This window comes from Rhineura floridana, chromosome 2 (genome assembly GCF_030035675.1).
Source record: "Rhineura floridana isolate rRhiFlo1 chromosome 2, rRhiFlo1.hap2, whole genome shotgun sequence".
NCBI classification, from domain to species: domain Eukaryota; kingdom Metazoa; phylum Chordata; class Lepidosauria; order Squamata; family Rhineuridae; genus Rhineura; species Rhineura floridana.
In genome coordinates this window covers 61,360,485-61,387,086 of record NC_084481.1, presented here as the reverse complement: position 1 = coordinate 61,387,086, position 26,602 = coordinate 61,360,485, and the positions used below count along the sequence as shown (strand labels likewise).

The 26,602-nt window shown below is 41.3% G+C and overlaps 1 protein-coding gene across 1 annotated transcript in view; it reads left to right on the top strand.

Annotated features, from left to right (window-relative positions):
* The first annotated feature begins 985 nt into the window (after positions 1 to 985).
* The window catches only part of KIF5C (kinesin family member 5C), a 125,307-nt gene continuing 99,690 nt past the window's right edge, over positions 986 to 26,602 (top strand). The window contains exons 1-2 of the mRNA XM_061608827.1: positions 986 to 1,249; positions 24,350 to 24,440. Of these exons, the coding sequence (XP_061464811.1) occupies positions 1,124 to 1,249; positions 24,350 to 24,440 (217 nt within the window). The 5' untranslated portion in view covers positions 986 to 1,123. The remainder of the gene's footprint in view (positions 1,250 to 24,349; positions 24,441 to 26,602) is intronic.

The window sequence follows — 26,602 nt, the reverse complement described above, 5'->3', positions numbered from 1 at the left end:
CTTCAAAACTGGTATGCTCGCCATCCTATATGCAGGTATTCTCTCTTTCTCTCTCTGTGTTGTGTGGAATTTTGCACAAAACTTAAGGAAAAACTACCAACCTCTTTTAGGCTGGAGACAGATGACAGGCTGCATCCTGGGAGATGGGGTTCCCTATTCCTGTGATTGTAATCTGTTTTAATTGTTCTAATATTGAATTGTAAACTGCTGTAACCGGCCTTGGGACCTGCTGGTGAAGTCGGGTAATAAATAATAATAATGTCCATGAGTATATAATTCTTCTTTAATTTGAAATATATTTTGTTCGTTTTTTAAAAAAATTAGAATTTCTTATGCAGAAAACATGGCAAAATGTTATTCGTCACCGGCAAAAAGGAGGACGCCGCTGCTGATGCCAACATTCATCTTCGCCTCCTCTCCTCTTGTTCCCAGCTCCCCACCTGTCGTAGTAAGAACTACAACTCCCAGGATGCGCCAGTAACGTCTCCCCCTCAAGCCGGTGAGCATTGGGAGGGGTTGATGTAATGCAGTGAAGTCACAAAGCCCTTGGGGTGGGGGAAAAGAAAGAGAGAGAGAGAGGGTGTGAAGGTGGTTTACTGGCGGGGATGCGGGATGGTCGCGGCAGTCGCAGAAGAAGAGCTGGCAACACTAGCAAGAGGCTCCAGCGTTTGAGCGGAAGAAGGAAAAGGGGGAGCAAAGAACCCGGCTTCATTTTCAGTTCCCAAGACTTCGATTAACCATATGCATTTCTGTAGATTTATGCCTCTATTTTTGTACCGGTTGCCATCCTCTGAAGAAATCCGGCAGCAATCTTTGAGGTGCTGAGGCTGGCGTTTCCCCTTACCTCTGCTCATCCCCACCCCCCTTTTTTTGCATAAATTCCTCACGCTCGCTCAGGCTCCCTCGCTGCTAGCGGTCGTGAGGCAACTGGGCATGCCTCGTTGCCGCCGTCTCCTCTGACCGGGCTCGGCTGCTTCCAAGCCTGGCCCATGACCTGCCGCTGAAAACAGCCACCGCCGCCACCAGCAGCCCAAACCTCACAAGGTGGGAAGGCTCTGTGCCGTCCTCGCCACGCGCCGTAGGTCAGGCTCCTACCCTCGCCTCGCTTCCCACCCGCACCGAGATGGCGGACCCAGCCGAATGCAGCATCAAAGTGATGTGCCGATTCCGGCCACTCAACGAGGCGGAGATTCTCCGCGGGGACAAATTCATCTCCAAATTCAAAGGCGAGGACACGGTGATGATTGGGGTAAGCTTCCTCGCCGCCTTGCTTGCTTGTTGTTGTTGGGCTTTGAACTGTGTTTTGTTTTTGGGTGGGTGGGGAGTTGTCTTAATCCTCCCCTTTTTCTCTTCGCCCCAGGACCTCCCCACCGCCCCTCGCCTCCTACAATAGTAATACGGAGAGAAGCGCCAATTTTCCCCGCCTTCTCCACTGCACCGTCGCTGTGGGCCCCCTGCCTGGCGTGCCTTCGCACTGCATTGTGCTCCTTCCTCCGCCCATTGTTCCTAACCTTGCCTTCTAAAGAGGGAGCGTGTATGTATGCGTGTGTTGGTTGGCTTCCTCTTCTCACCTTGAGCGCCAAACCTTGGCCGAGGCTTGGGTGGGTTGTGGTGGGGTTAGATTGGGACAGGGCTTCAACTCACTCGCGTGGGAGGAAACGTAGCGTCTCCTTCCCTTCCTCCTCAAACTTGGAGATGAGATTGGGGTCCCCAAGGCGAATAGCTCTTCCCTTTGGTTGAGATAGATAGACATGATGTGGGGGAGAAGGGGGTTGTGAATCACTTAATGCAAGAGTTTGGGTTTTTTTTAAAAGAAAGATTGAGTTTGAGGGATGCAAAATTAAAAGCATTAGATGATAATGTGGATGTCCCTCTGTGGGAGCGAAGTTTTCCTTGTATTCCCGAGTGAGCATAAGTGGAAGGACAAAGTGTCTTGAGGCACCTTTTTAAAAGACTGGCATTTATTGTGGCTCCAGTTTATGTGGGTTAAGAGCACACACTGGCAGATACAAGGAGTGTCGCCCTCAGTTGATAGGTCGGTATAGAGAAAGTAACAATAAGCCTTGGGGCAAAAAAAAAAAAGGCATCACATGTAAACCTCTTTTTTAAAAAAAGTTAATTCCCTTGTCAAGATTTGAAGTGGATATTTTATTGTTCCTGCCTTCCAGTTGGCCTGCAACAAAACATTCTCCATCAACCTTCTTTGGATGCTTTCTTCAGGAAGAAACCTCCCTACCTAAAGGGCAGCTTGGCTGAGTTCCCCCCCCCTCTGTTTTTGTAGCTGCAGCACAGGGCAATGGTGAGGAACTGAACGGAGTCAACCCCAACTGACTCTTCCAGCTGCCCTCTCCTCCTTGCTGCTGCAGCCTTCCAATCCCTGGCATTGATCAAGCTGATGTCATCTGGATCACTGGGCATGCTCACTTGCTCCCTCCCTGATGCATTTGACTGATTGACAGGTAGCAAGAAACTGCTGAGAGAAAGACAGAGGCGGAGGAATTCCCACCCCCTCTGCCAACCCAGCTTGTGTTTTCATGCATTTTAGCAGCACTGAGTTAAAAGCTTGCCAAGCTGCAATCTCTGTAGATGAGAGCAAAATTTATGTATTCTGTCCAGAGATGCTTATTTGTTGCCTGCTGTGATCATTCCCTGTTCTTACTGCAGTATGGAGAGAGAGAAGCACCTTCTCTTCAAAATGATTCCTTCCCCTACCACTTTGCAGGATCATACATTTCTGACCTTATATAATATTGGCTTCAGAGGTATCTGACATTAGAGGAATTTATGGTAGTTTTCTCCTTGCCATATGAATGACCCAAATATTTTGCTAATATTAATCTATAGTAAACCTCTACCTGAATTCCCCTGAATACACGGTAGCCTTCTACCTCAGTGCTAAGGTTCTCAAACTATGTTCTGAGGAAATGGGGTCTTAATGAGAAGATTGGTAATGGCAGACAAAGCTTTTCTGAAAGGCAGCTTGTCTGTCCATTGCTGGTGTTCCTGGTAATGGACATAAGATAAAGTGATTGCATACTGGCTCTCGGCTTAAAAGTATGCTCAGAAGTACTTGTGCTCAGAGGCTCTTAAAAATGACTGAAACTGCCATCATACCAGGTTTGTGAGCTTCATTGTGACAAGAGGAAGGACTGTAGGACAGTGGTAGAGTTCCTGCCTTATATGAAAAAGGTCCCAGGTTCAATCCTCAGAAAGATGCCTTGCCTCAAACCTTAGAGAGTGTTGCCAGTCATTGTAGACAGCACTGAACAAGATGAACTAATGGCTTGACTTTGGTATAGGACAGATTTCTGTGTTCTTATGACAGACCCTTGTTAGAAGTAACAATGCTGAGCTAGTGTAAATTGTTTATTCAAAACTTATACTGTGCCTTTCTGCGCTATGCATATTCTAGGTCAGAGGTAGAGAACATGTGGCCTTCTAAGTCTAGACTATAGATCTAACTCCCACTCCCATCAGGCCCAGAAATCATGGCCTTAGGTCATGGATGATGGGACATGTTGCTGGACCATAGGTTCTGCATCCCTGTTTGAGGTAAATAATTATTTAGACCTAGCATGATAGTTCTTATAGTCTAGATCAGAGTACTCTACAGCTTTGCCAATTTCCACATCTCCTGTCAGTTATGATGGGAGTTGTAGTCTAAAACATCTGAAAGGCATGAGCTTGGGAAAGGCTGCACTAGCGCAATAGCACTCTTTTCTCAGTTAAGGTCACATCCACACCATACATTTAAAGCACATTACTTTCCCCAAAGAATCCTGGGAAATGTCGTTTGTTAGGGGTGCTGGGAACTGTAGCTCTGTAAGGGATAAACTACAATCCCCAGAATTCTTGGGAGGAAGCCATGAGTGTTCAAGTAGTGCACATGTGCTCCAAATGTATGGTGTGGATGTGACCTATGTAAAAGGATTACATCTACTCTCAATTCATTTCTGCTGAAACTATGTACTGTATAGTCTAAATATTATCTTGGAAGTAAGTGGCTCATAAAAAGTATGTGTAGAATTGTGGTATTGGTTTCATGCTTCCAAAACAACCTCTTTCTGCTGAGTTGGCAGCTGCGCATCTGAAGGTCAGAGTCCTTTAGACATGATATTAGAGGTATAGCAAAGGGTTATGCTACGCATGAATCATGTGCTTAGTCTTTAGGATGTAAAGCAGGAGTGGCTATCCTGTGGACTACATATCAGCCCAAGCCAGCATAGTTCACTGTCAGGATTTATGGGAATTGTGGCACTTCAGACGTTGTTGGACAACAAGTCCCCAATTCCTGGTGCAGAGAAAAACACTGGAGGTAGTAGTGCAGACTTTAGCAAGATTAGCATATTTCAGAGGCTATTAATATTGTGCTTACAAGGAAGCGTTTTCCATTGTGTTAGCAAACTAATTCCCAAGGCAGCTAGGTATTCAACTGTGGCTCAAGTCTGTGTTATCTCTGCAACGTAAACAATCTATTCTTTTGCCATTTATTTATTAATTACTAGTGGTCATTGCAATATTCTGTGGAAATTACTAGTGGTCATTGCAATATTCTGTGGAAATAATTAAGTGTTGTCTGAAGAAGTGCTAGCTTCGCTTAACTTAAAAACACATTTGTATCAGTTTTAATAAATGGATGAGAATTTTTGTATTTTGAACAGGGAGTGGTTTTTTTAGGTTTTTTTTTAACCTGAACAGCTGGTAAAACTAAATAAAATCTGTCCGGTTATTTGGTCTCTATTGGGTTCAGACTCTGTAATGAGACCTTTTCTTCCACCCCTGAAATGGATGTTTTGAATTGACAGTATATCCAATTTAAATTGCTATAGTAGAGCTGGACTAGGAAACGTTAGTAGTTAATTAAGCACTGGCCAAGTCTGTTCATTTCTACTTCTGGCCTATCAACATCAAAACGGCAACAGATATTTGTATGTGGGTGTACCCTTTCTGTTGTCAAGGAAATGATTACAGGGCTCTGTGCTAATGAGTGATGATTTAAATAGGCTTACTTTAGTACTTTTCTAGATAATTTTTACTTAGTAATTACTGTTTGGTTAATTGCTGTGTTTGGAGGTGGTGTTTTGTTTTGTCATGTATATTTGGTAGTTCTAAATGCAATACTAATACTACTAATTGCATTTGGTTTTTTGTCATTGGATACTTAAAATGCTACTGGTAAGTAATTTTAGAATTACTAAATTAAAAATAAAAATGTCCAACTAATTTGTTTTGAAAAACGCTTTGTAATTATAGTCCATTGATACAGCTTTTCTTTCATTTTTAACACATACAATGATAAATGTGAGAATATTTTTAGACTATTTAGGATACAGTAACATTTCCCTTCTTTTTAGTATGTTTAAAGATACATTGAAACTAGCTGTTATTGGATTACTAAAACCAAAAGTAAATATCCTGAGTGCAATCCACTGAAAAGCTCTGCTGTCCAAATCTCATTGGCGTTGCGTAACTTTCATTTGTGGCAGTGTAGCTTTTACAGGAGAAATTTCCTTTGTGTATCTTCACAGGTTTTTTGGCACACCTGACACTGCTGTCCTTCTAAACACACTTATTCAAGACTACATCCCATTTAACTTGGGGTGGAGAGGGGCTTGGTCCTGAGTATACATGTTAGGGGGTTGGACTTGATGGCCTTATAGGCCCCTTCCAACTCTACTATTCCATGATTCTGTGTTTAGGATTGTGCTGTAAGGCTATAATCCCATGATCATTGAAGTAAGTGGGACTTTGTAGTAAATGTACATAGGAGTGGGCTGCACACTGATAGCCTATTTGCTTTTACTGGAGTATCTGCAGATATTGTTACACAAGCAGAACAGTGATGCTGTTCTTGGGATGTTTTAAGATTCTGCCAAAGAGCCACGAGCATTACCCATAGTTAATGCCAGCTAAATTGGAGATATATTCCCTGCCACCCCATCACAATTTTTGGGTACTACCATTTAATTTTGGCGCTCCACATTATTCTCTCTCCTGTTTGGTTTTACGCTGTCAAATTAGATTAGCTTACTTGAACTGTTGTATGGATTTTTTTTTTGTCTGAGGACTTTGTATTAGTGTATCTTGGACCTATGACAGAAATTTTACTTAGACTTGTATCTCAGGTTTGCAGGGCATATCTGTTTTGTTTTACTGAAAGTGTTACATATTTGTAAACCATTCTAGGGCAAAGATGATTTTATAATAAATAAGCTGAATCCACAGCTGTAGAGCTGCACATGAATTCATATAATTCTGTACTTTCTTGGCCTTTGTGGCTCTTTTTAGGGCTTGCCTGGGTGTAGATCCCTGGCTCTGTGGGGAAAACATTGCTGACCACTGCCTGCTTCACCTCTCTGCCAATATACTTGTGTCAAGGCAAGTGGAGGAAACCAGCAGAGTGATTTAGTTCTCCTTCCTGTGTGAACTTTGTAGGTGATAATATTTTCTGTTTTCATCATCACCTCAGACTGAACTCCTTATATTTTGCACTGGCATCAAGCAAATTTGACTCAGCATTAATTTAGCTTACTTGATTACTTTCCTTCCTTCCAGACTCTGTGTGATTGTATAATTGGCTTACTTCATAAGAGGCAGTGATCTGTAATGATGACAAATTATAGAACTTTTAGATTACTTAGTAACAGCTATATTTGTTATGTGAATAATACATGAACTTATCAACTTGCACCACCATGGTAGCATAACATAACAACAAAAGCCATATTTTGTTTAAAAAACATATTTTGTTTAAAATGAAGAGGGTTAGGCTTGTTTTGGAATGGGCATGGCCAGCAGTTTTTTTTGGGTGACCTTGCTGACCAACCCCAAAATCATAGGGCTTGAGGAAAGGCCAGGGGGATAAGTGTGTGCACATTTGTTCTGCTCTGCTGCCTGAAGAAACTGTGGGTAACTTTAGACAGGGACAACTAATGTTCCTCCACCTGTCTTGCTTGCTTTCTTGGCATTGGGCACACGATTTCCAGCCTTCCTCTCAACTTTGGAGCTGGAGAGGTAGCAGGGACTGCAACACAACTGCCTGGATTCCTGCCCACCATTTCAACTTCAAAGTTGGGAGAAAGGCTGGCCTCTTGCATCCTGCCTTCCTCTTTTTTGCAAACTGTCTCACCACTTCACCAGATTACTCTCTTTAAAAAAATGGAAAAGTGAATACAGGCAATGGTATTGCCAGCTTGCAATCCAATGCATGTCTGCTTTACAAAGAGAGATTCTGTACAAATATTGGTTTATGATGGCCTCCCCATAATGGCTGAGGTCTCTGTTTTCTGTCTCTCTCTGTGCCTAGTAATATAGAGGTTAGTTTGGAGTAAGTAGTCTTTTGCTGGCACAGTAGCTGATAGCTTCTACTTTTCTAGAATTTGTTGTTATTCTATAGCTACAAGCATGCTTTTGCCCAGTACCATGCTGGTCCAGTGTCCCATCACTGACTTTTAGGAGTAGGACAGAAATGCCCCCTTTGCATATGCAGTTTAAAATAGAAAGGAAACAACAACATTTGGGCAGCAATATATATATATATTAAACTCAATAAACCATTCTTTTTGTGTTTTGTGCCTCTGCAGTACTGCCAATGTTAAGGTTTGGACAGGAGTACAAACCTGAGCTGTTCAATGGACTCCTCAAATCAGTTCTCTTCAATCCAGAGCTGCTGGCTTTTGCATCCTGTATATTTAAAGCCAGTAAAAAAGAATGCGTCCCAGGGATCTTGCATCACCGTGACAGGCCTTTTGTTTACATAAGCAAACAGAGGCATGTTCCTTACAAAATAACACTTTCCTGTGTATCTCAATGGGAAAGATTTAAGTATATATGATGGTCGTGTTGAAATCAGTGAAATTTAAAAGTATTTTATTGTGCCTTAGATCTACCATCATTACTGAAGAATCTGGATGAGGGCATTCTTCTCAAGGATCAGGAGTAATGTTCTCAAATCAAGAGGGATAACTTTGTGATAGCCACTCACTGTATGCTTCCTAGAACAACAATGGAGCAACAGTTCATGTCCCAGTGTGAGGAATAAATTCCAGATCATTGTTTTGGTATAAAATCTATGCTTAGCAACTTAAAATCAACAAATTTGATTAACAAAGTAATACTCAGCTCTTATTATAGTAAACTGTAAAGCTGTTCTGCTCATCAGCAAAACTTTATTATTTTTTTCCTCTGACCTTTTGCACTGTTAATATGTGAATAGTCTGAAATATTATTTTAACAGAGTTTTCTTATTAAAATGTCTTGAAATAAATAATCATATGTTTAATGCTTGATGTTCAGAACAAGTAACAATAGATTTAAGGTGAAATCCAATGTTGCTAAAGTGGTCTTTCCTGTGTGTGCTTCCCCCCTCCCCAAATTCTGGGGGCAAGGGGTGGTGGCAATGAGAGGAAGGGGAAGCCCTGTTGCATGATAATAAGACAGCTCCATTCATATATGGATGGAATTGCATGTCACACTTAATTCATAAAATTAAAATTATATAAAATCCAGTAGAACAGCTAAAATATAACAAACTCCAAAATTCAGTTGGGCTTTATTGGGACCAACCAAAATGTTACCAAATTTTGGCAAGTTTTCAAGTTTTTCATAACTCTCAACCAGGCAAGATGTTATACAAAGTACAAAGTGAGAAAGACAATGAAAAATTATTTTAAACTTTTTAAAAAATTAAGCTGATGATAGTAGCCATGTGGTCAGCTTATAGACTTTGGTCCAAGATGGATATTTCAGTCTGAATAAGTCCCATCCAGGTTACACACCTAGGATACTGGGATAAGGAAGTAATGGCTGCTTCCCATTTCTGAGAAATTAAACTCTGGCTTGTAATCCAAAATTGTCCCAAACCTTAAATGAAACACCCAGGTTCCTGGGTAGGCAGGGAGCACAAATAAAGAGAAACATGGCAGTTTTTAGTTTAGGAAAGGCAGGGATTAATTTTGGGTCGTGTAGTAGATAAAAATGTCAATTGAAGCCAAATTTTATGGTATTACCTAGTGGTAGAAGGGGATGTAAGCCTTAAAATATAATATTCAGTCTCTCCATGGACTCCATTCAATTTCTCTGTGTTAAAGGTTGTTGCTGATTTGCTGTAAATTTTACTATTTTATGATATCTCTGTTGTATTTTAAGATAGTTGTTGGCTGCCCTGGGCTATGGCAGGAGTACAAGAACAATGAAATAAACAAACAAAAATTGTCTGTGACATCTGCTTTGCCTTGTATCCCATTTTAAAGATTAACCATGGTTTTACTTTAACATGTGCTCCTTGTTGATGCTTGCATCATGAAATAAATGAATGAATGAATGAATTTATTCATATGGTCAGAGACCAATACAAAGGCATCAAAAGTACAGTATTAATATAACCAATACAAAAACATCAAAAAATACAGTATTAATACTGCACAAGTTAAAACAAGACACACATTCTAGGGAAGGCCGGGACCACCTAAAAAGGCCAGCGATCAGGACTGTTCTATGTTGTGTAATTGCTGCGGGACAGAATCTCGCTATCTTGCTTGTAACTTGGGGTCTTTGATCTGATAGGAGATATCTAACATAAAATACATTGTCCCTACCCGGGAATTGTTGGATGATAGGGGTGATGGTTACAAGACAAAGGTCATGATAAAAAATACAAGCTAAAAGTACATGGCCAACAGTTTCCACTTTGCCTGCACCACAGGGGCATAAGCGCTTGGCAAAAGGAATCTTTCGGAATCTACCATCAAGAAGAGCTGACGGTAGTACATTAAGCTTCGCCAGCTTAATTCGTAAATGCCTTTCTGAGCCGAGAGGTGGGAAGAGAAGTTAAATAATACGCTGGAACAAAAGCCCCAGTGGTGTGAATAGGGCCAAGGTTGGACCCTATCTGGGAGAGGTGGTTTTGGTAGTCAACGTCTAAAATTTGTTGAAAGATGGCCTGCCTCACGTTGGTGAGGCCTAGCAGGGAAATGGCGGGGAGAGAAAAACGTAGACTTAAAAGTTTCCTGTTTAGTGATTTTTTCCAGCTTGATAGGTATACATCAGAAAGAACAAGGGGAGCCAGACCCACAGGAGAGAACAACAGTTTTAACCAATACCCAGTCTTGAGCTTCCATATACGGGCCTCGATTGTGGGGAGCCCTACTTCGAGGCGCAAAGCATTGTTTGAAACTCAAGATGGAATACCCAGAATAGATCTCAAGAATTTGGATTGTACAGGTTCAAAGAAGGAGTACTTGGAGCAGACCATTATCTGGGAACCATACAGCAGTTGGGAAATGACTTTTGCCACAAAGTCTTGTATAGCAGAGGGGACATATTGCCCTCACTTTGTGTAAAAAAATGAGAGGAGAGCCTTAGAGTTCCTCTGTGCATTGGTAATAGCTTTCTTGGCGTGGAGATGCCATGTTCCGGAAGAGTGGAAGGTCACTCCCAGATACCGATTCGAGGGTACTTGTTCAATTGGGAGGCCGTTCAAGTACCAATGGTGCTTCCTCTTTTTCCTAGTGAACACTAGTACCTTCATCTTGTCCTGGTTGATGACTAAGAGTTCCTTAGAGCAATGGTCAGCAAGTGCTTTCAGCAGTCGTCGGAGGCCGATACTAGATAGCGAGATAAGAACTGTGTCATCAGCGTACAATAGAATGGACACTGGTTTATTCGAAAGAGTAGGCAGGTGAGATGAAACCTGCGCCAAGTGTCCAACCAGAGAGTTTATATAAAAGTTGAACAGGGTGGGAGCTAGGACGCAACCCTGCTTGACGCCCTTGTAGATGGCAATAGACCTAGTCAGATGGCCGGCCTTATTGCACCTGATGCGCAATGTGGTGTTTTCATGGAGGCACCGTATAAGAACTAAAAGTCATCTGTCAATATTACTGGTCTCAATTTTTTCCCATAGCTTATCTCTGGGAATGAGATCGAAAGCTGACTTGAAGTCTGTAAAGGCCGTATAGAGGCAGCCCCCCTTTCTAGATGAATATTTTTCCACAAGATGTTGGTACCAGCACATGGTCTATGGTGGAGTGCTCCACTCTGAAGCCTGCTTGTTCTTCTGCCAGGATATTTTTCTGGTCCATCCAACTTTGCAGTTTTTCAAGTAAATGGGAAGCATACAATTTGCTAATGATATTTAATAAGCTAATTGGTCTATAATTAGCTGGATCAGATCGGCTGCCTTTTTTATAGATTGGGATAATGATAGCTAAACCCCAATCTTCAGGAATACAGGCAGTACGGTCAATACTCGTGAAAAGGGCTGCCAAGACCAGGGCACACCAGTCAATATTGGATTTGAGTATTTCAGGAGAGATGTTGTCGGGCCCAGGAGACTTACCCAGCTTCAATTTTGAAATTAATGAGGAAACTTCCTTGACCGATACTGGAGGCCATTCGGGGAGATCCTTTAGCGAGAGCTCAGCATGTTGGGTTCAATTCTGGCCCCTTGAATAGATATTATAAAAGTGCAGTTCCCAGGATTGCACAGAGATGTGATAGTCCAGACTAGTGGATGGTCTGGGCCATCCCCTGGCCACCAGCCGCCAGAAGGTGGCTGCATCTTTAGCCCATGAGGCTTGGATTAGGGTTTGCCAGAGCTGGATCTGGGCCGATCTTTTCTTTGTCTTAATTAATAGTTTGTATCTCTTCTTCAGTGCTAAGCAATCAGTAGGGAGTGCCGGAAGATCCTCATCCCTGTAAACTCTATATTTAGTGATTAGAAGTTTTTTCAGGTCAAGGCATTCTCGATCAAACCAAGGTTTAGAGTAGTATAGGCATGTACGTGGCCTTGCCTTGGACTTGGCAATTAGACATTGTTGAAGATCAGCAATCAAAGCTTGATACGCCACAAGTTTCCCCAGAAGCCGACGCCAGGATAGTCTCCCGCTGACTAAGGCATCTGGGTGAGTATAGTGTTCCTTTAAGTTTCAACTCAGTTTTAGTTGACCATTTGACACACACAAGGCTTGGTGCATAATCTAGTTCCACGATGGGGAACCAGTCGGCGCAGGGAAACACATTGCCACAGCACAGGGATAGGATCAATGGGAGATGGTCACTTTCCGTGCGATTGCCTACTGAGCAATTGGATACTGCACTTAGAAGATCAGAAGATACAATAAAAAAGTCTATAGCAGATGCACCAGATCCAGAAAATGAATGTGCCATTTCTGTCTCCATCAACTGAGCCATTCACCATGGTCAAGTTCAAACTATGTAACATTTGAAGCAAACAGTAACCGGCAAAGTTACATCCTAAATCTTTTGATTGTCTAGCCGGAAGATTGAGCAGGAGATCTGCAGGAGGTGGAATTTCGTGGAAATAGGCGTATAATGCTCTGTCGTTTGGGCCAATTCTGGCGTTAAAATCGCCAGCAATCAGCACCATGGCATCTGGAATAGTGAGGACAGACTGGAATTATAGCACTGTAGCTTCTGGCTGATAACTTTTACCATAGTTTTCTGGCAAAGCGGGGGCAAATAAATGTTTATAAGTAAGAGCCTAGCCCGATTAGATCCAATACATAGTGACATGGCTAGCCAGGAAGAGAAATTAGTCTGTTGATGGTGGCACAGAGATTTGTGGCAACCAGTACAGAGAGGCCTCCTTTAGGCCAACCCCCTTTGTCACTTGGTGTTGCCTCCAGCGAGTAAGCGGAGAAGCCATTCAGTTCGAATTGTTCTCTGGCCCACATCTCCTGAAGGAGGATAATATCATGGCCATTCAGAAAGTCTAGAAAGGAGGCGTCCATGGCCTTGTTCCTCCATCCAGCGATGTTCCAAGACAAAATTGAAAGCCGGGGAGTGGAAGAACTCATGGTGCGTCAAGCTAACCTAGTTTGGGTCTTGTTGATTGAATGAGCAGTTGGCGCATTGTAAGACGTAAGAGGGTTGGATAGGGCGGATGGTTTGGCCGGCGAGGAGGTTATTACCTCTAGGGAGGGCAGAGCTTGGAAAAGTTACTTTTTTGAACTACAACTTCCATCAGCCCAATCCAGTGGCCATGCTGGCTGGGGCTGATGGGAGTTGTAGTTCAAAAAAATAACTTTTCAAAGCTCTGAGGGAGGGGTCTATTTGGCTGACATTTGAGATTGTCACCTTAGATAGGATGACAGGAAAGACCACTGGAGTGGGCACCTTAATCGGAGAACCCTCTTCGCTTTTATCCAACAGTCTCGTATCAGTCCAGGAGGAAGTTGAGCGTGTACACTCTGAGTTCTTCGGATTGCATTTTTGTGTTTTATATGCTGTTAAGTTCATTTCAGCTACAGTCTGTAGAAGAGAGGTGCCTTTGCTCACGGGCAAGTTCGATGTTGGTGCCTTTAGCCTGGCAGTGTTGGTAATTTGCGGCTCGTTGACAACTTCCTTCGAACAATGTTTTCCATTCATGAGACAGATTTCACGCTCAGGTTTCAACAGTCCATCACAGAGATGCGTTATCAGTCTCTGGAATCTAGTAATAATGTCCGACTGAGCTGGGGATGGGAGGGCACCAAAGGCACTTAATAGTCTCTCCTCATCTTCGTTAAACTGGGTAGGTCCATCATTATTTACTGAAGCATATTCAGAACTGTCCGACCCGTTGTTAGTTACATTGGCCTGGATCGAGTGGGCTTCATGAAGGGGGAGCTCAGGCTGTGGCTCTGACTCTGTAGAGTTCTTTGCCAACTCAAGAGTTGATTTCGCTGATCTCTTTTCGGGCTTGACAGAAGGAGGGAGTGGATCTGGATCCAGATCAGTAAGATTATTTACTATGTCACAGACTGGGTTTTTTGGGTGTGCTTGGTTGGATGAAAGAGAGAGGCAATTAGTGATGGAGGCCGGGCAGCGTTCTCAAAAATCCTTTGCGTAGTGATTCCAATTGTGTGAAGCACGTCTCTGTTAGAAAGAAGGAGACTGGCTTTGTCAGGATTGCTAAAGGTCACCACTATACGAGCGTCAAAGGAGTTGTGGTAAAGATGTTCTATGTAATTAATATCGTCCCAGGTGAAAAGACCTGGCATAATGGGGTCTAGAGTCTTCAGAAGATGAGCTTTGGGTTCAGTCTGCGTGGGATGACCATAGGGTTTAGAATAGTTGGATAGAACTAACTTTTGGCGATTTAATATTAATCGCCATCTGGTCTCAGACAACTGACTCTGGGGATCTTTAGGTCCCTGAGATACAAAAGTCAGCGGATCCTGTTGCTCAGAGTTCTGAAGCTGACATGAGCTATCAGTAAAAGCAGACGATAAGCGTGGAATTGCCATAATATCTGAAGGATTGAGGTTAGTTTTATCATCCTCGGAAGAGTCATCCAGTTTTGCGGTGTTGGATTCTTGACTGTTCCTCAAAGTGGGAATGGAGTCTAGTAGTTTGAACAGTTTGGCAAAGTTCATTTTCCTGTAGCGAAGGAACTTAGAGTGTTTGATGTTCTTACTCTTTTTGACAGTAATGTTCCTTCTTTTTCTAGAAGGTCCCATATGAGCCTTGTGTCCCTTCCGCTTGGGATTGGTAAGCCGTGGTGGTTGCAGTGGGCCGGTGCATTGTTGAATGGTCTTTGTGTCAATTTCAGCATCATGAAATATACCTCTCTTATAGAGAGATGTCACTTGAAGCCTGTGGCTAGGGGAACCATCCCTTGACTTATTGTCCTCTTTTTCCCCAGTCCACCCCCAGAATCATAGCTTCACTTTTGTAGCCCAAATTTGTAAAGTTCTAAGTCTCACTGTGCAACAAAATAGTCTATGAAAAGTCAAAGTGATGAAAACAACATTGATAGCCCAATAAAACCTGGATTATTCCATGTTATAAAGTAATGAAATGTCTATAGTTGGTACCATGGCACTCTGTTATCATGATAAAAACTTGATAAATACAACACTCATGCATTTAGCCCAATATCACAGACTGCTTTGGGTTAAAAATTGTTTTCCTGCTCTGGGTTAACCTATTCTACATTGTAACTCCATTGCCTCTAACATAGTAGTTTTTGCAAAAAGAGTGGGGGAGAGTAGCAGCAATGAAAAATGAGTTTGGCCTTGCAAATAAGGCATGAGTGGGTGGTCCCCTGCTCCCATCCCTCTGTAATTAGATATATTGAAGAGAGCTGATTGGCATTTATTTCCGTTGGTACAAAAATATGGAGCTGAAGAAAAAGAAAAGACTGTATTAGAACATGAGAATGATGTCTCATAAGAATCTGCCTAGATGGTAGAATAGAAGTGTGACATTTGTTTGTATGGTTTTATAAAAAATATAAAGAATTACTCAAATTACATTTGACCATTGTAACTGGCAACTTCAAATGTTCTTTGTTATTGATCTCTTAATGTTAGAAATTGAACAAAAAATGTTTTCTTAGATATATACTTTTTCAAAATGAAGGAAGTTTCTTTTACATAAAATTATATTTTTGCTTTATCAATTTTGTTGAGTGCTGCTTAGAAACTCACACTATGTAAAATATAACATGGCAAACACAATGCAATTTGACTGTATCAGTTTTCAGGGAGGGATGTATCTATCTGCAGAATTGAGGTTTTTCTTTTTCTTTTTTCATTCTTTCTGGTTTGCTAACATCCTCTTGGAATCTTCAAAGGTCATACCTTGATCAGACTGGCTTTGCGTCTGGATTATTGGTCAAGTTGCTTTGATGCAATGTACATTACAAACAACCAGTTCTCTTGTGGACCTGAGACACTGTAGCCAACATCTTTGTTTGAAGCACTGGAGCTGAAATCCTGATAATTGATAAAGTGGGAGGATAATTAGTCATTTTAGACAGTAGCATGCGTGAACAATGAGAGCCAGGTTAGAGTGTTGGACTATGACCTGGGAGACCAGGATTCGAATCCCCACACAGCCATGAAGCTCACTGGGTGACCTTGGGCCAGTCACTGCCTCTCAGCCCCAGAGGAAGGCAATGGTAAACCACCTCTGAATACCGCTTCCCATGAAAACCCGATTCGTAGGGTCGCCATAAGTCGGAATCAACTTGAAGGCAGTCTATTTCATTCATGTTGAACAAAATATAGTGAATGATATGAATTAATATTAATTTTGCTAAGTACATAATGCTACATGTATTCAAGAATTTGAGGCCCTTACAAGAAGCATCAGCAAGCACTCAGTAAAGGTATGGGGAAGCCTATGGCCTTGACTGTTTAGCTGTGAAGCCTGCAACACCTGATCCTTGCTCTTTGACCTATTTCCACCTGGCCTGGGGGCAGAGTCCTGGCTCACTCCAACTACAAGGGCTCCATGTGCCGCTTAAGATACCTAGAATATATTTCATATGTTTAGGTTAACATGTGTCCCTCCAGATGTTTTTGACCTACAACTCCCGTCAGCCACAGCTAGCAGGGCCAACAGTCAGGGACAATGGGATGTTGATTAAGAAAGCTCAAATCTGGCTCATTATACTCATCAACTAAAAAAGCAACCTCCATTTAATGTTTAGACCTTGATCATTGCACTTGAATTGGAACATAAGCAGATGAGCTTTTGATGTGTCAGATGCAACAGGCCAAAGGAATACAGATTATGTATGTGAGAGAGAGCATGCTCAGCTGCATGTGCCATTGTGAATATTCTAGGCAGCGCATGCTGCTTGATTATATGAGAGCAGCTGCAAAAGCAGAATCTAATTAATAGCTGTCCTTTGTGGAACAGCCAAGCCGGGGTGATGGGGAGGTCCCATGGGAAGTAGTGATACTGGAAGGATTTTCCATTCTTTTACAGACCAGCATCCTTGCCCTGGCCTTGGAAGAGGTCTGTGTCCCTATCAGTTATTCTACAATGCTTTGAAAGGAATTTCCGATATGATATGAAAGAATAAGGCTTTAAATCGTGCAAAGTATATACCTTCAAATAAACTGGGGAAGGTCACTAGTGATGACTTCATCAGTGGAAATGCTTGTGTTCCCCCCCCCTTTTTGCTCTCTTTAGAAGCTGTTATCCTGCTGACTAGTATTCTTCGGGTTTTGAATTCAAGCCACCAGTGACCTGGCTCGGTTATTTAGCCGATGCTGACTGTGCTTTGTGCTTCTCAGTTGGGTTGCTGCTGCTTTCTCCTGATTTAGAATATTGATTTTTTTTCTCTAAATGAGAGAACTGGCTGCAGACTGAAAATGACATGGCAGGAGGGGAGAGTGACAAACAGTGGGTGAGACAAGAACAAAATTGGAAGAAATGACAAAAGAAATCAATGAAGGGTTGTCGAAACAATAATTGATTATGGGGTTTTGAAAAAGGAACATGATGTCCAACAGCATGTGAAGCACAATAGTGGGGAGACAGATGAAAAATATATAATCTAAGCACAATGTGTACCTGTGTTGCTTCTTGCTTGATCATACTCTAAGCTTGGTACAGTGTGTCATGAGCCCTGTCAAGAACTGGCAAAATGGGCAGGAGGAAGACTGGGATTTATGGGAGGGGCCCAGTGGTCTGCAATGGGGGGGCTTTGAAAACAGAAAAAAAATCAGTAGTCTGACCAGTGACAACTCTGCCCTTGAGGTGCTGCCTGCAATAGATTTGATGGTGGCTGATGGTGAACCTCTTATCTCCACATCTTCCTCCACTGCTCTGCCCTTGGATCAAGAGGAGTCAGAGTTGCGGCCAGAGGAGGAGACTGGAGAAGAACTAGTCAAGTTATATCATCTCCTGTCACCAAGATGCACTGCAGGCTGACAGGCACAAACAGTCTGAGCCCACTTACCAGCCCATCCACAGGAGTGCCTATTGGCTGGCCCAGTCCTGATCCGGGAGACAGTTCCCATGCAAGTAGTGAACCCACTCAGAGTCTATTTATATAGTTTCAGGGGGCATGTCAAATTGTTGCAACAATATTTTACCTGGGGTAGCCATGCCATCTAAAGACCTGTGTAATGTGTAACCTGATCTATGTACCACTCTAGAGTTAAGTTTTGCATTGAAATTAAAAATAACAGAGAAAAGCATGTCAGTGACTACCAGGGGTTAAACCAAGACACAGTGCAAACTAAAGGCTCCATGTGTGGAATTGTGAAATTACAGTATTACAGCATGAAGAAGCAAAAAAGTGAGTCTACATTATTTCATGAAAAAATCAGTGTAGTAATAGTACATTTGAATTTATTTATGTTTTTTGTGATGTGGTGTTCAAGTACACAGGAAGTGCAGACAGTTCTGAGGAGCAATTAATATTGTAAATCCTGTAATCTGGCAGTTCCCCTTCTCCATTCACTTGTGAACTGTGTAAGGCATTGCATGCTACTACTTTACTACCCTAGTTCTCTTGCAGTAGTTCAGTGCCAGAACTTTGGAGTTGCGCTAAAGTGCATGATGGAAAGATAAAAAGGGCCTGAATCCAAAGAATCCCAGTTCAATACACCCATGGGAGCTTTGTTTTTTTTATCAATCTTTATTAATTTTACACAATTATTAAACATAATCATACATAATCCAAACATCATATATAAATCATATAACATCAACAAACCTAGATACTCAAAAATAATTTAAAATAAACTCATATTGGTTGGTGTTACAGTGCATTTATGGAATTCAACTTTTAAAACCAGGATGTTTTCATTTACTATTTTCAGTATACAGCTTATCTTACTTGAGAGAGGGCTTTCTCAATTGTGGCCCCCACCCTCTGGAACTCCCTTCCTCTTGATTTTCGACATACTCCCTCCCTGACAGGTTTTCGCCGAGCCTTAAAAACCTGGCTGTTCAGGCAGGCCTATGGGATTGGAGAGGGTTAGTTTTATGATGTTTTAATTGGAAACTGATTTTAAATTGACTATGACTGTGTTTTATTTTGTATATTGTATATGATGTATTGTTTTTTATTGTAAGTCGCCTAGAGTGTCCATTAACCTGAACAGATAGGCGACCAATAAAATTATTATTATTATTATTATTATTATTATTATTATTATTATTATTATTATTATTATTGTGCTTATTCTTTCCCTTTTCTGTTTGGATATGGGATAAACCAGAAGAGAGAAGGGAAACACCCACTTAAAGAAACGATATTCATTTATATGCTGGCAAAGGGACTTGATTAAGTGTTATTCCTTGTTCATGTATTGTACAAAATCATACCAAGTCAAAATAAATATATCTCTTGCTTTGACCTCTAGAGATTCTTAAGTTTTTGTGTTAAGTTTATCTAACAATGCTTCTTCCAGACCAGCTTACACCAATATTCTATGTTATTCTATTCTATGTTCCAAAAGTGTGCCACTGTGAAATGTGTTGCATGTAGTAAATGTATAACCAATGCTATATTTTGCAGAACTGAATAATCATCGATGGACAGATTTAAAATGACCAATTGTGGAGTAGCATTAATCTGTTGATTCTTTATTTTTTTTTATTTCCTGGAATACATTGGTCCAAAATATTTGTTCTCTGGGGTATTCCCACCACAGATGTAAATATGTACCCATCATATTACAGCTCCTCCAACAATTTGGCAATGAACTTGCATAAATTAATGATAATTTTTGTGGGGTCAAGTACCACCCATACATTCTTTAAAAGAAAGGTTCCTTATTTCTAACTGAAATTGACCTATATGGCTGTTTTACCCACTGCATCCTCCAGTTCCCTGGGTCTGTTTCTAGCTGTAATTCATGTTCCCAATATGTTTTGAAATTTTCTGTTGTTGTAGGATGCATTTAACATTATTTTATGTATTGCCAAGGTTAACCCTTTTGAGTCACCCTCTGTGGACATCAGTAATTCCTCAAAGCAAGTCAATCTCTTTGTTGCATTTTCTTTTACCCCCCTAATCATTATTTTTTTTTAATTGTCTACATAGTAGCCATGGAAGATCAATCTCTCCCAGCCTATTCCTTATCTCCCCCTCTGAAATAAGATTACCATTTACATAAAAATCTTTTATGCAATAAAGTCCCATGGCATATGGGAATGCTGTGGCTTTGTTTTTTTGAATGCCTCTTCCCATTCTGTATAGCATTCCTGTTTTGGAACAGAGGGTGAAGTCTTGGTGGTAGCCCAGCAGCGGCAGGCAGGCAGGCAGGCAGGCAGGCAGCAGCAGCAGCAAACAGCTCTTCTTCCCTGGACGGTGATGGTCTCCTTCCTCCTGCAGGCACTGGGTCTCCCAAGCCACCTCAGCCAGCCAGCTTATGTATCCCCTCCAAAGAAGGGACAGGTGGAAGACATCGGCAACAGCTGGCTGAGTACCTGGGGCCTTGTCCTGCAAGGTGTGACACCTGCCAAGCAGAAGTCCAACAGGGAGAGGGTGGTGGTGATAGCCGAACAGCAGCAGCAGCAAGTCAGCAGGCAGGCAGGCAGGCTGGCAGACAGCAGCAGCAGCAAACAGCTCTCCTTCCCTGGACAGCGATGGTCCCCTTCCTCCTGCAGGCACTGGGACGAGGTGGATGAGTGAGCCAAGAAATACAGTACGTTGCTGTAAGACACTTTCTTTTCAGTGTGTTCTTGTCTAGCTCTTCTCTTCCTCCTTCTAGGAAAGGAAACACCCCACAGGTGTCCCAGAGATTGAACCAGTACAACCTTTGCCTATAACTGCCTACAGGATAGGAGGTGGCAGAAATTGAGCAGCCAGTCAGTACTAGTGTTCTGTTGTAAAGCCTTTTTCATATTTATCAGTTATAGGTATATCCTGCTTTCCAATGAAGTTTCCAATGGCCTCCCATCAAGATTGCTGACCAAGTCCACACATGCTTAGCTTCGGTAGTGCTGCTGCATCTACCGAACCCAGATTATATTTGCTGGGTGCATGAGAGCTTTTCTCCTTTCAAAAAAATACACATCCCCTTTAGACACACTTTTAAAGATGCTAGTTGCTGTATTGGATAAATTTTACAAATGCACTTCTGTAGAAAATATGTTTATTGATCCAGTGACCATTGCAGTTTATCTGAAAAACTTGCTTGTTTCTTGGTATGCAGTTTTGCACACTAGAGATGGTTAAATAGTGAAAGTTTGCACGAAGCACATTTTGTTGTGCTGTATTTTTTTTACTTAATGTATTTTGGTTTTTATTTTTTTATGCTGGTCTTGAGGACAAGGAGAGCGGGTGGTAGATTGCATTTTATGTAATGATTCACATTTGCAAAGTGGTGTGCAAGCATTCAGTAATTGAGTTCTTGCAGCTCCTCTCAGCCTCCAGGTAGGGAACTGTGTATAAGAGATGACACAGTTTTAATGGCAACCTAATATGTGAATGCCTAAAGGAAGTGTTGGCTGTTAACTTGGTGATTACTGTTAACTTGGTGTAACTGCCTGAGGATTCTTGCTTAGTTTTATCTTTACAGCATAAATGATCTAGATTGTAATAAAAGTTTAAATGCAATTTTCTCCACAACAACTTCCTTGCTTAGGAAGCAATTCTTACTCTATTCCAGAACTTATTCTACTTTTTTATTCAGTACTTTTTTATCCTGATTCTTCACCAAGAAGTTCAAAATGCCATCACTTGGCCCATCCAAGACATTTCACCAAACACTAGGTGTACTCAGTTTTTTCTCTCTCAATTTTACATTAACTTAAATATATATATATGAAAAAATTGTATTTATTAGATTTCTTACCCACCCTTCACTATAAGGTCCTAGGGTGGGTTACAACAATCTTTTCTTGAAAGAAAGAAAGAAAGAAAGAAATCCAATACATCTTTCCGTATTTGCACACTTAAACAAAACTGCAATCTTTGCTGTTTCTTATATCTTTTTTCTTTCTTTCTTGAGCTTTGCTTAAAGCAATTTCTGAGTGTGGTTCTCAATCAGTTATAATTGTCCCATTGGTGGGAATAGCAGTGTATGAAAAAACCCACACACATTTATCTTCATAAAGTAAAAAAATTGAATATATATAAATGCTGACAATTTAGGCTGCCATCCAATACACACTTACTTAGGAGTAAGTCCATTGAACCCAATAGAGCTTACTTCTGAGTATACATGTATTGGATTGCAGCCTTAATGTGTTATCTCTTGTAGAAGCTCTGAAATAAATAGGTTGGTTCTTTGTTGTGAAAGAACTGGTAAATATATATTTAGCTGCTTACTCATAAACATCTCACCTTGGTAGAGAAACTTCACCTTCTGCTAGGTACAATAAAATTATGATGGATTGCTTAGCTGAAATCTACAGAGTCTCACAAGTTGCTATTTAGGCCCTTAAAAGCCTGATTCTATAGAAAAGAATATAAGGGCCGTACAGTGAATATTTCTGCTTGGGCGATATGCCTCAACCTTGGTCTTGGCTGGCAATTGTACAGTTCAGGATTTGAGTACCCCTTCACTCTTAAACTATCTAAAGTAGTATCCCTTCAGTCTTAAACTAAAAAGGGTTAAATGTCAAATTATAGCAGTTGCTCGACTAACTGCGTGTCGTGAACATACGGCATTTTAAAAAATTACAATAGGTTAGTACACTGTAGATTTAGACCAATATGATAAAAGGATGAATTTACAGTCAGTAGCACACAATGATCTTGAAATATAAAATATTGCAGGTCAGATTCTATTTTATGGGTAAAATAATACCTTTGAATGTGATTCTTGCACAAATTTTTGCTAACAGTCTTCAGAACTATAATTTAAACAGGTGGCAGGTTTATAGCTGCATTTATGTTTAAATCAAAGTGAAACGGATGAAGCATAAATGTCAGAACATTTGGTTGCAGATGAGAGTTGTGACTAAAAACTGAATTTTGTAACTAAGTAGAATGTACTTGCATGAAAGTTAGCTTCACAATCTTAAATGACCAGTTTGCGTTGGCAACTAAATTTTTTCTCCCATGAACCAGAGTTTGGAAGTTTTAAAATGCCTATGTTTCATGGGCAGATGACATGTTGTTTATAGTTGTCACGGGGGCACTGCCCCCATGCACCCCAAATAGACTCCAGTGGAGGCCATTTTGGGCAGAATCCTTATGCCAAGTTTTCCTTGTTCTGGCTGTAGCATACTTGCAATGTGGATTGCGCTGTTAAGAGAGTTGTCTGTGTTCCTGGCAGCTGTAAGTAATGAGAGGGAAACTTGTAATGTGATGGCCCCACTGCATCATGAGTTCTTCTGTGCATCAGTATCTAAGCAGGAGGCTGTTTCAATATGCTCATGGTGAATATATTATATGCTCTGCTCCTCTCTGTGTCTTTTGGATTGACAGCTGTGCTGAGGAATGGCTGGGTGAGGAGGCCTGGGAATAGGGGCTGCCAGTTATCCCTCTTGGCTGAGCTGGATGATGTGTTGTCCCCTTGTTGGCTGGTTTGAGAAATATTGTGTGTGTGCTTGTTTGTGTGTTTGCACTTTCTGAACAACTTTTTATTTTTTAAAATAAACTTTTTGCCCAGAACCCTTTTAATGTATTTGCTTGTATCCATGAAACACTATGTCCTGTTTGCAGGCTTCCCTTGGGCATCTGGTTGGCCACTGTGAGAACAGGATGCTGGACTAAATTGGCCTTTGGCCTGATCCAGCCTAGTTTTACTTATGTTCTTGATCCTCTTGCTGTAAGAACCACTAATACATATCTATCTTTTTAAAAGATGAATCATTAACCAAATTTAGGGGTGGTTTTTATTTTTTTGCAAATAGGAGAGGTATGCATTTCCCCTATAAATTATTTCATAAAAGTAAATTCCAGCTATCCACTACTTTAGTTCTTTATATTGTATTTGGAATGGCTAGTGAATGACACTCTGAAAGGCTACTCTGTCAAAATCTTCCTCTTGCCTCTCATAGAATGTAATGCTCTTGTATCCTGTGTGTAATGATATGACACTGTTTTGTTTCCCTTCCCTCTTCACATCACTGAAAGGAGGAAGGTGGTATGGTGCTGGGACATGTGTTCCTCTCCTTCTCTTGTAATATAGTCACAACAGTAGTCCTATGTACCTTGTAACATTTACCTTTCCCTTACGTGAAACACTGGAACAAGGTTCATCTGTACCTTAAAGTGGTGTTAATATAGGATTCAGTGGGAATATGATGTTACATGAAACAAATGGTAATGTTTTGATGAAATTGCCTCCTCAAATTTGGGTTTCTGTTCTAAAAATTGAAATTTTAAATGGCTAAAGAAGAAATTAAGCCTTTTCAGCTGTAATGTTACTGTTAGAGCCTGTTGTTCTCTGTTGTTTCTTTCACATGATGCTGAATATGATAAGCTTCTGGGAAATTAGAATTCTAGCTAGTGATTGCTAACTGCTCTAAATGGGCTATCTTACAAATGTCAGATGTGCTATTATATCAGTAGAAGCATAGTAGTAACAATCCAGGTCAAATAGGTGTGCCATTTTATATGGATCTCTGTAGGCTTTTATAATAGTACTTTTGCTGATGTGTGGTCTTCCCTAAAAAATGCCTCTTGTTTTTATTTCAGCAAGGAAAGCCGTATGTCTTTGATAGAGTGTTTCCTTCCAATACAACCCAGGAACAAGTCTATAACGCTTGTGCCAAGCAGATTGTTAAAGGTAAGAGATGTTCAGTTAATTTCTAGTCATGCCTCAGGGACTGGTGCCAAGCACAAATAGAGACTGGATAGTCAAGCAAGAGATGGACTGATTCCATAAAGGAAGCCACAGACCTGAACTTACAAGATCTGAACAGGGTGGTTCATGACAGATGCTCCTGGAGGTCGCTGATTCATAGGGTCGCCATAAGTTGTAGTCGACTTGAAGGCACATAACAACACAACAACAGTCAAGCAAGGTGGGGAATAGGAGAGAAAGATGTGTGGTTTTTTTTCTCTTTGTTTCTGCTGATTTGTGTGAAGCGGGACTTGCAGAACTCACTATAGGTGAGATGTGTGAGTCTCTGAAATAATTTGGGAGCTTGTGGATCTCAGCATGGACTCATGGACTACTTTCTGTGGTGTAGAGGAGGAATAAATGTGTAGTGGATGAATAAATGCAAGTTGCATGCATCATGTCTTGTCCCACGTCTGAGTAATATAGCTCATTTGTACAGCACCTGCTTTGTAATGAAGAAAGCCCTAGGTGCAATCCCCAGAACATTTAGTTAAAAGGACCAGCTAGAAGATGAGTGGAAAGACTCTCTACTTAAGACCTGAGAGTGCCATGGCCAGTCAGAGTAAACAGAACTGGGGTCAGTGGACAAATAGTCTGATTTGTCGCCCTGGGCTCCTACTAGGAGAAAGGGTAGGATATATATCAAATAAATAAATAAATTTGGTGTAAGGCAGCTTTCCAAAGTCCTTCCAACCTTAATGCTCTTAAAGAAGTAGCTGTGCTTGATGAGTGAGAACTTGTTATCAGATTTCTGGGACCATTTCTGAAGACTCTGTGTTTCCCATTTTCTGGCCAATGCAGTATTTGTGAAGATTTTTGTTTTGTGTGTGATCCTAAAATCTCCCTAGCAGTGGTGTCATCTGCATTAACTCCAGTGAAATGCAAAGTAAAACTGGTGAGAGGATCTAGAAAAGCTGGCAAACTACTGACTCAGTTTGCCCATAACTTAAGCTAAGTCCACACATGGAGGTCTCAAGTGCTTCCCAGGATCACAGTCGCTTTCTGCTTCTCTGTCGTGAGCTAAGCCATGGCCTGGCTTATTATGTTGGAACCCAGGGCTTATTGGCTATAGCCAAGATTTGTTCTGTGGCTTACAACCCATGGTTTATCTGCAGGAAATAAATCTGAATTGAAATTGAATTGAAACTTTATTTTTACCCCGCCCTTTTTCCAAACTGGAACTCAGGGCGGCTTACAAATAAAACTACATGTAGTTAAAAACATAGAAAAACATACAATTAAAATACAATTAAACTGCACAACCTTAAAACCGTAAAAGGCACTTAAAAATCTAAAAACAATTTAAAATAATATAGATAATAATATAAAACAATAAAACAAGCCTTGTAAAGCCCAATCCTAAACACCTATCCCAAAAGCCTGTCAGAATAAAAAAGTATTTACTTGCCGACGGAAGGATGGCAAGGAGGGGGCCATTCGTGCCTCCCTAGGAAGGGAGTTCCAGAACCTCGGAGCAGCCACCGAGAAGGCCTTATCTCGCATCCCGACCAATCGCACTTGCGAGGGTGTTGGGACTAAGAGAAGGGCCTCTCCTGAAGATCTGAGGGCCCGGGCAGGCTTGTATAGGGAGATACGGTCTGACAGATAGCTTGGACCTGGGCCTTATAGGGCTTTAAAGGTCAAAACCAGCACTTTGAATTGTGACCGGAAACAAACTGGCAGCCAGTGGAGCTGTTGTAACAAGGGAGTTGTATGGTCCCTGTAACCAGCCCCTGTTAATACTCTGGCTGCAGCTCTTTGTACCAGTTTAAGTTTCCGAACAGTCTTCAAAGGCAGCCCCACAAAGAGCGTGTTACAGTAGTCTTTGCTTGGTTTCAGATGCAACACTAAGCCAAACCATGGTTTATAGCAGTGCGACAACAGTAGGAGGAAAAGTGTTCACAAACCTCTCTCTGGGAACCCTCACATTTACACTAAGCCATGGGATTTCATATTTGTTCCTCTGTATGGTCCTCTGGTATATGTACCTGACTGAACAATCCTATACAAGTGATTGTAATAACCCTGAGCTTCATCATTTACACTAAGCCATGGTTTTATGAACTGGGTCTGTTTTTCACAAAAACATTTTAATTTTGAAATTT